Below are 11,569 nucleotides of genomic sequence, written 5' to 3' on the forward strand. Positions count from 1 at the left end.
TAAAGTAACCCATTTGGTTCCAGTGACTAAACCGGACTAAAGAACATTAATTGCTGTGAATAATGACTGTTTTACCCCTATTAATTAATGGATGTTTTCTATAAGAAAAAAGTGGAGAGGGCAAATAAGGTAAAAATACTACTTTAGTCCCTTTTAGTTACCCCTTTGGTGACTAAAGAACTAAAGTTTAGTCACCCCAATTTAGTCACCATGTTTGCTTCTTTAGAGACTAAAAGTGACTAAATATTAGTCACTAAACTTTAGTCACCCCAAACCAAACGGGACCTTAATTTTGAACGACGTTTTTTTAGAACAACAGTCAGTATAAATACATAATTCTTAAAAAAATCGCTAGGAGTGGCGGTTTTCTTTAACCTAGCGCCACTATAAATAATTTAAAATTATTTTTTAAAATTTTCTAAATGGTATATTAATCAACATTTGTCAATAGCATTAATAAAAAGTGCTATTGCATTAAACTAAAAGCTAAGATGCTCTATTAATATTTAATCAACATAAATATTGTAGAAAATATTGGTGTGCGTGAATATCTTTAGCCATTGACTTGTTACCTACGAATGTGTCAAACAAGTACCTGAATTAATATCGTGTCCCAAACCGTACTGAAGGTTCTATATTAGTACCGGTTATTGTCCTGAATCGGTACTAAAGGTCTCTGTACGATCTCCACTATTTATAACTGATATTGATGACTTTGTCAATACTAAGTTTTTTGAGACAACCGATACAAAAGTTGATGGACGGAAGGCTTTCATCAGATGTTTGTACCGGTTTATAGAAAATCGGTATTTGTAACTGAGGGACGGAAGCCCCCCTTCTACTGTAGTGTGAGATCTGGAGCTGGTGGTGTTTGGATCGGCTTTTGGAGCCGATTCTGGTCAGAATAAGCGCTTTGAGCTTCTAAACGCGTCACTTTTGGACCGGCTTCTGTGCGGCGCGATTATGGTGGCCATGGCTGTTACACACGGAAGCGGAAACTAACGGTAGGAAGGCCGTGTTGCCAAGAAGCCTCCGGTTACATGCGACAGTTTCTTTTGCGTGGCCGTTACATTCTTTCGAATACAGTTGGTATAAAAAATCAATACAGAATACAGTAGTACTAAGAGAAAACAATTAATGTTGTTATGTATGACCTTAACCATAATAAATTTGTACATGTGTACATTGTACATTTGTAGCATTCCCCGTTAATGTCGTTATATATGACCTTAACCATAATAAATTTGTGTTGCAGGGAAATATCATGTTTAATTGTAATGAGGTGTTGATTATTGTGCCTTTCCCTGTTTTCTTTTTCACTTATAATCTATAATATCAAAATCTGTGTATCCAAACATTTAGATTCTAACCACTAGTTTCTCCCACAGCATTCCAACTAAACATTCAGATTCTTCTTACTCAGCTTTTATCCACAGCCAGCTTTTATCTACAGTTAGTTTTTCAGAAAAGTTCACAGAAAAAAAAGCCGAATCAAACAGGTCCATCGTCCTACCACCGACAGGCACTTGTGTTAGAGCTGAGGACACAAAGAAAGATACGTGAGCCGACGACCATGGCGCGCGAGAGCGTCCTTACCAGGTAGTTGCCGGGAGTGCCAGATCAGCCTCTCTATGGATACATAAATTATTAGACCTTAGGCGAACAGCTGAGATCGTCGAGATCAACGTGTCGTGCTGCGACATCTGCAATTATAATATACTCTTTTTCTGTCCTTTTCCATTATGCGATCGACGTTCTCTCTCTACTCTACAGCATGTCAAACATATTTAACTTTGATTAAATATATAGAATCATTAAAATTTATAATACATAATCAGTATCATTAGAAAGATCATTAATAAATTTATTTAGAGATGTATTGTATATTTGTATAATAAGTAATTAATAAAGCTGGGGAAGTTAATTCGGTCGTTCCCACGACAACGGCTGAGTGCGGGCGATACCTGGTGTGTGAAATGCCACAGGATGTGACCCACCCGGATGCATATATATCCCGCTCTCTATAAGTTGGGGCAGCACCGAGCTGAGAGCTCCACTCCAGCATCGTGGACGCTACTACTTTCCTGGGAGATTTATATTAAAAAGAGGGCCGGCGGCTAGCTTTCCCTGCATTGCATTGCATTGCATTGCATCTTTTGTTTGCTGGCAGGGATGGCGACGCAGCAGTGGCGCCGGCGGCACGCCGTCGCCACGCTCATCGCCGCGTGCGCCGCGGCGGCCGTCGTTGCTGTTGCTGCCGCCGCCCCCGACGTCCCGACGAGGAACTCGACAGCCTCCGCATCAGCAGGCGGGGCCCCGGCACGCCCCGGCGGGAACGACGACGGCAAGGCGTACCACCACGTTTGGCCGGTAATAACGCGCGCACAGCCCCGGCCCGGCCGATCGAATACACACTCACGCATATATATATATATACTTTGGTTACTGATTCAGTTGCCGTATCGCTCGGTTTCACGTACTGAACAGTTTGGTTATATATATAATAAATCGATGTGGTGTGTCCAATGTTTCTTTTTCCTAGCCAATGGGATTTGGATGGCGAGTGGTGGTGGGGTCGCTGATCGGCTTCTTCGGCGCGGCGTGCGGCAGCGTCGGCGGCGTAGGCGGCGGCGGCATCTTCGTGCCCATGCTGGCACTCATCGTCGGCTTCGATCCCAAGTCATCCACTGCCATATCCAAGTGTGCGTGAATGTATTGTATTGTATTGTTTCATCATATATATATACACACGCATGTGCTAGCCTAGCTCTACAAGTGTGTCCTTGTTGTCTCTTGATATTTTGATCTGGGATGTACAGGCATGATCATGGGAGGGTCCGTTTCGACTGTCTACTACAACCTGAAGCGGAAGCACCCGAGCCTGGACATGCCGCTGATCGACTACGACCTCGCCCTGCTCATGCAGCCTATGCTCATGCTTGGGGTCAGCATCGGCGTCATTTTCAACGTCATATTCCCCGACTGGCTCATCACGGCCCTCCTCATAACCATTTTCCTAGGTGCCTGTTGTTTCTATACATCCTCTCCCTCTCTTACAGGTTACAGCTAGCACACTACCAAAAAAACGCGTTCTTTGCCGCCTAGTTTTGCCGATCGAGTATCACTCTCGGGCGAACATATGGTATAGATACCGTCAGAAACTAGCAGACACGGTTATCTAGCTAGCTATATTGTTAATTGCAACTGACTTCCGTTGCATGCATCTCTCGATCGGTCGGGATTTGACTCACAGTCACGTCGACTAAGGCGTATCTCAAGGGCTTCGAGACCTGGAAGAAAGAGACAGTAAAGAAAAGGGTAAGCTAGCTTTGCCAATTTTCTCGGGTAAACTTTGGCTGAACTGCTGAAGTCCGCCTCAGACGTCGCCGCTTTACCTTTCCTTGTTTCTTATATATCGCCTGTCGTCGCGCGCTAATGGAGCTGCTTTGTTTATCGCTTCTCCTCGCTCTCGATCACAGCTGGAGGACGCAAAAGGACAAGAGCCGCCATGTAAGCGAGCAGCATCCAAAACAACACGGAGTCGATCGATCGATCGATCAATCTCTCTCAGTCTCTCGCAAATTAGTTTGTGGAACGCTCTTCCTGACAGAACTTGTCTCTCCCAATGCAAAAAAAAATGTCGTCAGCAGGTGGTCATGGTGGCACAGAGCATGAGACATCGATCCCTGTAGAAGCAGATGCTGCTCCGCCTCCACCGAGCAGCAAGGCAAGAAACCCGACAGATAATGAAGCGGTACGGTAATCTAGCATGCATTGCAGTACGTACCATTGCATATATCGTACGTATACGTACGTGTGTACATATATATATCGACGAATTAATGGAGACTGCTTGTCTTGCATTATTTCAGACATCATCGGTTCTGAAGAACATCTACTGGAAGGAGCTGGGTCTCCTTGCGTTCGTGTGGATAGCATTCCTTGGGCTTCAGCTCACAAGGGTACGCTGGCCGGCCTTATAGCTTATCATAACGATGCTGTGTATTGCACTACTTCTTTTATTTGATTTTAATAACAGCTTATTAATTAATAGTACGTCTTGTTGTTTTCAGACGAACTACGCCGCTTCCTGCTCCGTTTGGTACTGGGTGCTGAATTCTCTGCAGGTATATATATCTAAAAACAAATAATAATAATATTCTGTATATATAGCTAGGATTTTGAATAGGCATATATATATAGTCCAGAGCATTGGGGGTAAGTAGTAATAATAGATCTTTCCTCTTGCATATTAATTGCTGGTCACGTTTATGCGTGCAGGTCCCGGTGGCAGTGGGAGTGACAGTGTACGAAGCCTGTGGGCTAAGAACAGGGAGAAGGGCGCTGTCGTCTAATAAGGGAGGAAGCCAGCAGCAGCAAAGCGCCCTAAGGATTCGCCAGCTGCTGGTGTACTGCCTGTTCGGCGTCCTGGCAGGACTCGTGGGCGGCCTGCTAGGCATGGGCGGTGGCTTCATTATGGGGCCACTCTTCCTGGAGCTCGGAATCCCTCCACAGGTAGCTAGGTTTGTCGATCTGCGTTGGGCATCTTTGCCCTGGGATTGATTAATTATCGAGATCGATAGATGCAGGCGTCGGTCACCAACTTATTAGCTTGGCAGAGCAATCCTCGTGCGTGCAGGTGTCTAGTGCTACAGCCACGTTCACGATGATGTTCTCGTCGTCCATGTCGGTCGTGGAGTACTACCTGCTGCACCGCTTCCCAGTGCCTTATGGTACTAGTACCTACCACCATATGCATCCGCTATTAATTTCTTGGTTCCCTCGCTCTCTCGATCGATCGCCTTGCATTGGTTTTGATGATTCTGCAGCTGCTTACTTCACGGGCGTGGCGTTCGTGGCCGCCATCACGGGGCAGCACTGCGTGAGGAAGCTGATCGCGTGGCTGGGCCGCGCGTCGCTCATCATCTTCATCCTGGCGTCCATGATCTTCGTCAGCGCGCTTACGCTCGGTACGTACGTACGTACAGCATCGATCGATCGATCGATCGTCCATGCATGCCCTGCCTTCATCTGTTGAAGTCGATCACCAACAATAAGAGCTGCAGCTTTTGTTTGAAAACCATGCATCTCTGCTGGCTCTTTGCAGGAGGGGTAGGCATCTCAAACATAGTCCACAGGGTGGAGCGGCATCAGTACATGGGCTTCGAAAGCCTTTGCAAGGTCTAGTTAGGGTTAGGGACCCAACGCAAAATGCAAGCAAACCAAAGACGACGTACACTGTACAAGTGGTGAACATACACATGATTGAATTGAAGGAGAGATCGATGGGGTCGAAATTAAAGATATGCCAACAAATCGAATTCAGCGCACCGCAGCTGAACATACACATGCATATGATTGAAATATTTTTTTCCACATGTGGTTAATTGAGTAAAAATTGATTTGTTCTGGCGGTTCAGTTACGCCACCAACCGCGAGTGTAGAGAAATCGATTTGCGCTGGCCTTTGTAAGCGGTAAACGAATTCAAACAAAAAGGTTGTCGACTACAAAGTTTCGTAAACTTTTCTAAGTTCTGCAACTTTTATTTTGGCATATGTTTTCATCCGAGGTCGTTTGTAAAATTTGCGTTTTAGAATTTGTTTATATTCAGATGAATTTTGATAGCCCAAATGATTTGAAATGAAAAGGATGGATAACCCACAAGCTAAGCATGGCTGGCTTTGACCTTTGAACTTGCAATGGAGTATTCTGCAATGTGAGGACATGAGAAATAAATCCGTGGTTTTATGCTCACTCTAGGCACATCACAATATATCACATGATAAACATGAGTGACAGGAAGGGCAATCGGATGCTCACTTTCTGTGTGCATTCTAGTCGAAAATGCTCCCAAATTTGTCTGTGCTGCAATATATCATTTGGCTTCGCGCCAAAAGAAAAAAAAAGACGACGAGAACAATGCGTGATCAGATGAGATTTGAAGGAGAACCTGATGCTCAACCCCATCCTCTGTGGGCATCGGTTGCAAAGCACCTGATTCTCCATTCCACCTGGTGAGTGGTGAGCCTGAGCCCCAGTACATGGATCGATGGTTGGTTATACTACACATAGCGACACCCTCAAAGAACTCATCGGTCATCACCCTCCCCGGTGGTCACCACAATGGGAGATGAGATGAGTGACGGCCGGCGGGCAGACGGGAGCTACGGGCCGGAGTACGGCCCCGTCCCTCGTGAGTTTCAGCACGCCTGGTACCCTCAGTTGCCATCCAGGACCAGGAGGAGGTCCCCGTGGCCTCTGCATCATGGGGTACTCTTCTTCTTCCTCTTCTTCTCATCTTTGCACGTTTCGAGAGACATGCAAGTTCATTCATTTTTTTGCAAGTTCAAAGGTCAAAGGAAGCCATGCTCTTGGATTTGGTTGCAGGATTACCCTTGGAGGCTTTCGGAGCACAGGTTCAGAAGACCACCTTTCGAGCGCTCCAGTTCCTGGTACAGTTCACAAGACTCTTCCTGCGTTTTCAATCTGAGGAGCTTCAGTTGCACTGAACTTTTGGAAACTTGACGATATCATCACCCGTACCATCTGCCCGCCAACTGATGTTGTGCTCAGGCACCCGTTGCAGCCACCATTCCATATCCACCGTGTCCATGGCAGCAGCGGCAGTGGCGCGCCCCTAAACCCGAGACACAGGCGAGGAGACGCTGGACTGACCAACGAGGAGTTCAGAGAGGCCATGGATCAGCTGAGGAAGGACGAATACAGGCAGCAGCAGAAGCATGGCGGCGGCGGCAGAGGTAACCTCCGGACAGGGAAGGAAACCAGTGAAGAGGAGAAGGTCTGCACCATATGCCTGGAGACGTTCCTGCCTGGAGAGCAGGTTGCGGTCACGCCCTGCAACCACACGTTTCACCAGGGGTGCATCGCTCCCTGGGTGCAGGGGCACGGCAGCTGCCCGGTGTGCCGGTTCGCGCTCTGCGAGAGGAGCGTCGCCGACGAAGACGGAGGAGGGATGGATCTGGACCTGCTGGCGATGGTGATGGCGATGGAGGAGGCATTCAGCCGGTTCAGGTTCTCAGACTCCACGCAACACTACCACTAGATGAATCAGCATCATTCTCATGATAATAATGTAAAACTCCAGTATCATCGGATATGTTGCGATAATGTAAAAATTAGATTGCGATTTGCTCCTTATCATGCATTTCATTTCAAATGTCAGACCAGACCACATAATAATATAATTAGTTGCACGAGATGTGACAAGTTTCTAAAACGTATGCTCCAGCTTGTATCATGATAGTGGACGAGAACAATCTCAGCAGCATTCTCGCTCCAAAGAATTCTAAGCAGACTCATGTTTACAGTAGAACCAAGAACAATAGACGAGGGTACGCAAAAGTTTTTTTTTATCTGAACACTAGAACTGGAAAACCCTATTGCCGAAAGTTGCCAAAGCAAATCTGAAGGTTACTCGAGGCACTCCAGTTACCACAAGCAAGGGACCAATTTGGCGGCATCTGCAGTCATTTACAGTTTTTACATCGGTGGGTCTTCCTACGGCCGGCTGCCGTTCAGCTGTCTCGGATCAGGTTGGTTGGTTCACTCAAAACATACTTGGGCAATTCATACTTAGCACCTGGAATGTTAAAACGGAACTAAATTAAAACAAATGAACAAACGTGAAAGGATAACAGAAAGCCAAAGAATCAAGCAGAAAAAGCCGTACCCCTTTCATCGTAGCAGAGAGTCAGATCGGCATTAGAAACAATTATGCCTGCACTTTCCACAACAGCCTGTGCATGGGATACCTCAGACTCTGATGCAACTCGAAGGGCATCCCAGATTTCTGTACAAGGTTCAAAATGGTTAGTGCAAGGAGTAAGAATAGCGCCAACTAGAAATATAAGCATTTATGCATCCAAGCAGATAAAAGTAAGATGAATTAGCTCAACTTATACAAATCAAAACAAGATACCGGGGACAAGTAAACAAAACCAAAGATGAGAACTGAGAATACCTTTCTGACCACCGTAGTGAGGAGCGGTGTCCCAAAACTCCTCACGCATCTGCCTGAGCTGGGCCATGGTTATCGGTTGGGGATGCTTCCAAGCTTTGGGTTTCCTCACTCTCTTAGTGCCATGATTGACATCTGCATATAATAACATAAACATCACTAGATAAGGTGACAAACATCATCTTAGTTAAGCATGTAGAATCTTCAAAGTTTAATCAGTGTAGTAAATCAGTAAAAGTGCCATGACTGTGATAGTACAAGGATGCTGTGAAAGAACATGATACAAGGCAGGGACATGCTCATACATAAATAAAACTGAGAGTAAGCAAATCAGAGATTCCCTTGCACACATTTTGAAGGAACAAAAAAAATGCAAATCTTTAGATTTAACCTTTATAGTTCCTACCATTATTCTTTGTACTAGGTAACTGCTTTCTTACTATGTAGTCTAGTCAACACAGATATATGCATCTTCTAGGGCAACTAGCAAACTTATTCTTCCTATTCATGGTATCAATTGCATGACCAAACCAGCTGGTTGTCCAGAAACCAAGAGGGCACCTGGTGTAACTACTTCCTTACTGTGTAGTCTAGTCAACACAAATATATGCATCTTCTAGGGCAACTAGCAAGTTTATTCTTCCTGCCAATTCATAGTACCGATTGCGTGAGCAAACCAGCTGATTATCCAGAAACCAAGAGGGCAACTGTAGTATGGCTGAGAACCAGATGTAAATACAACTTCAACAATATTACTCAATAAACATTGACTATTATGATTCAGAAAATAAGCTACTGTGCTCAGCTGAACCCACAGAAGTATAATTCTATGTAATGTAAACAGAAAGAATATTATGTTTATATTCCTAATATTTAAATCTTCATGAAGTGCCATGTTACTTGAAATATGGAAATGGGCCACATCTAAACATATAATATTGCTCATTGCATTGCTGTAAGAAAAAATGCCAGAGAAAGAATGGCAATTGTAAATTTATTTGGTCATAACTGTATAGGCATCCAAAATCAGAACTATGAGTCGCTCTAAACAAATGCATAGGTTTAACACCCCGCGTCCAAAATCTGCTTACGGACTAGCTCCTAACGTCTCACGTGAAACAGGCTTGTATATGCATAGCACCTCCCTTACACTTTCATCATCGATTCGTGTAAAAGGGTTAGCCCAGAGGTGCTACGTTTGGAGCGACAATCACCCACCTAAGCATCAAAGGTATTATTAAACCCACCAACCACAACCACACATGGGCCCTATTGGCAAACTATTACAGGCTACTATGGGCGGGCGCTACATTTACATTCAACCCCCAAGGGTTGATGGTCAACGTACAACACAGCGTGAGCGCATGTAGAAAGGGTTGATGATGCTATGAATGTGCATATTATCAAATAGAGAAACAGACAGATCAAGCATAAAAGATTTTACCCAAGGATCACTCTGAAGGATAAGCATGCTTATTATCCATGCTTCTCCCTTCTACATTAATACAGGCCATGCATTTTCCTTTGGCAGTTTTGAAAAAAAAAATATCCATGCTTCATTTTGGCCACTTATTCATAGAATTCAACGGCACACACTATATTGTCATCAGTCGTCTTGAAGGTTCAGAGACAAGTATGTCACTACACAGTACACACTGCCAAGTTGACCATATATCTCTCACAGCAGCTCATCATATTACCGCACACAGCTATGGTACTAACAAATAGTGGTGAATCTAGGATTTAAGTTAGGGTGGTCCAATCTTATGAAAATCAAAATAAATAAATGAGTTTGCATTTTAAGTCATACGACATATGAGAATCAAAAGGAAAAATAAATTAAAACCATCTATATACTGACTACTGTAGCAAATCAAAATCAGAGGGTCCACCCTGTCCACCCTCTAGATACGACACTACCGACAAACAAGGACAACTCATCAAGACAATCCAATGCCTCCTCATGGAATCTAAGATCCTGCTCTTCTACCTAAATGTCAGAAATTTTTATAGCATGATGATCCACACAGTATTCAGAAATCTGATATTGAAAAGCAAAAGGCAGTTCCAATTCAGGCTCACGTCACATGGCACTAAGATATTTCAGAAGGAACACTCTGCTATTGGCCTATTGCCATTACAGGAGCAGTACAAGCCCAACCGCCCATCCCCCATTCACAGGAATGTTTCCTCACAAACTCAAATGTCTACAAAAGGCATACTAGAGAACAAAGGATTCCACAAATCACTACGGCTCCAAGAACGTCGACCGTCTGGCAATTCTTTCGAGCAGGAAACCAGGACATCAATTGCACGCGACTTGATCCTTAACGGCATCACTCTTATCGCCCACAAGACTTCACAAAATTACAAAGACCTCGAATTCATAATCTTACCCAACTGGAACTAAAGGAGTCCACCCAGGACCCCATCCCTTCCGAGCTCCGACCACATGATCGGTCGCAATTCCCTTCAACGCAACCAGTACCGCACTGCGCTGCACAAAGCCATCCCAAGATCGCCACCTCACAAGAGGCCTAGAAATCCTGAGACTGAGGAACCGTAGTTTCCCAAGAAAACCCCGATTCCATCCGCACGGATCGCCTAGCGAAGCAAAGAACTTGGGGATCGGGATCGTGAGCTCTTACCGCTACTTCCCCCGGCATCTTTGGTGGCCGGGGTGGATCCTACGCAGCCCATGGAACGGGAGGCAGTTTGCCGAGTCTCAGCGGCGGCGAGGGTGTAGTGTGTGGGAGCGGCGCGGCGAGGCCTTCGGCACGGCTTTGCCTTCGCAGTTAATTTGGAAGCAAAGAAAGCAAACCGACGAGAAAAACTCCGTAAACAACTATTTAAATAACATTCTATTAATTATTTATCTAAAAACGTTAGTGAACGGGGTGTTTGAATGCACTAGAGATAATAGTTAGTGGCTAAAATTAATTGAGACATCCAAATACCCTAGCTAATAGTTCAACTATTAGCTATTTTTGGTAAATTAGTTAATAGTTAAGTAGTTATTTGTTAGCTAGCTAATTGTACTAACAATTTTTAGCCAACTAACTATTAGTTCTAGTGCATTCAAACATCCTCAGAGCATCTCTACGAGACTCTTTATTTTTCTCTCTATTTGACTCTCTATTTAACTTTTTTTATAAATATTACACTCTATATATAGCATCTTAGTTTAACAGACTATCTATCTAGTTTGGTTAGTCAGATGGATAGCCAAATTTAACTAGCGAGAGAGCCAATTTAGAGAGTCGGATAGTTTGACAAGTTAGATAGCTAGTCTGTTGAAGAGTTATTTTATTGTTAAGTAGCCAAATTTGGCTTGACGAATCATTTGACTAGTTTGTTGGAGATGCTCTTCAGTCGGAACACTATATCACGTTAAATCTGTCTCATAGTAGACGGTCTTCTTAATTCGCTTATTTTTATCTTTCCTCATGTGTCGAGCCAGCGGGGCTTTCCTCCCTCCATGGGTTGTTTTCCAATGGCATCTTCTTGTTTTCTCCCTGCATCACTTCGAGTGGTTAGATTCAAACGAAGTGTCAGGCTCTGATAACAATTGATGAGTGATGACTACCTAG

At 44.4% G+C, this 11,569-nt stretch overlaps 3 protein-coding genes across 6 annotated transcripts; 2 read left to right on the forward strand and 1 right to left on the reverse strand.

The window, feature by feature from the left end:
• The first annotated feature begins 2,035 nt into the window (after window positions 1–2,035).
• On the forward strand, window positions 2,036–5,554 carry LOC103647377 (sulfite exporter TauE/SafE family protein 3). 4 transcript variants are annotated; one of them, XR_002267305.2, is made up of 12 exons: window positions 2,036–2,370; window positions 2,543–2,702; window positions 2,820–3,020; window positions 3,254–3,318; window positions 3,480–3,510; window positions 3,648–3,754; window positions 3,873–3,962; window positions 4,074–4,127; window positions 4,282–4,515; window positions 4,620–4,733; window positions 4,830–4,970; window positions 5,108–5,554. XR_002267305.2 is itself a non-coding variant. In XM_008671920.3 (12 exons), the coding sequence occupies exons 1-12, from the start codon at window positions 2,173–2,175 to the stop codon at window positions 5,185–5,187; spliced, it is 1,455 nt and encodes a 484-aa protein (XP_008670142.2). In that variant the 5' UTR covers window positions 2,036–2,172; the 3' UTR covers window positions 5,188–5,554. The 4 variants fall into 4 exon arrangements, 2 of the variants coding, with proteins under 2 accessions (XP_008670142.2, XP_020404083.1); XR_004856384.1 differs by having other exon boundaries at window positions 3,651–3,754; XM_008671920.3 differs by having other exon boundaries at window positions 4,640–4,733.
• Window positions 5,555–6,103: 549 nt separating this feature from the next.
• LOC103647376 (RING finger protein 165) lies at window positions 6,104–7,219 on the forward strand. Its single transcript, NM_001301555.1, has 3 exons — window positions 6,104–6,271; window positions 6,389–6,453; window positions 6,575–7,219. Exons 1-3 carry the CDS (start codon window positions 6,125–6,127, stop codon window positions 7,062–7,064), a joined length of 702 nt encoding a protein of 233 aa, NP_001288484.1. The 5' UTR covers window positions 6,104–6,124; the 3' UTR covers window positions 7,065–7,219.
• On the reverse strand, window positions 7,138–10,787 carry LOC100286222 (uncharacterized). The gene is made up of 4 exons (NM_001159110.2): window positions 10,628–10,787; window positions 7,983–8,114; window positions 7,692–7,811; window positions 7,138–7,601 (listed from the first exon to the last, which is right to left on the reverse strand). Exons 1-4 carry the CDS (start codon window positions 10,677–10,679, stop codon window positions 7,537–7,539), a joined length of 369 nt encoding a protein of 122 aa, NP_001152582.1. The 5' UTR covers window positions 10,680–10,787; the 3' UTR covers window positions 7,138–7,536.
• Between the last annotated feature and the right edge of the window lie 782 nt (window positions 10,788–11,569).

Source organism: Zea mays, chromosome 2, assembly GCF_902167145.1.
Source record: "Zea mays cultivar B73 chromosome 2, Zm-B73-REFERENCE-NAM-5.0, whole genome shotgun sequence".
Lineage (NCBI taxonomy): Eukaryota > Viridiplantae > Streptophyta > Magnoliopsida > Poales > Poaceae > Zea > Zea mays.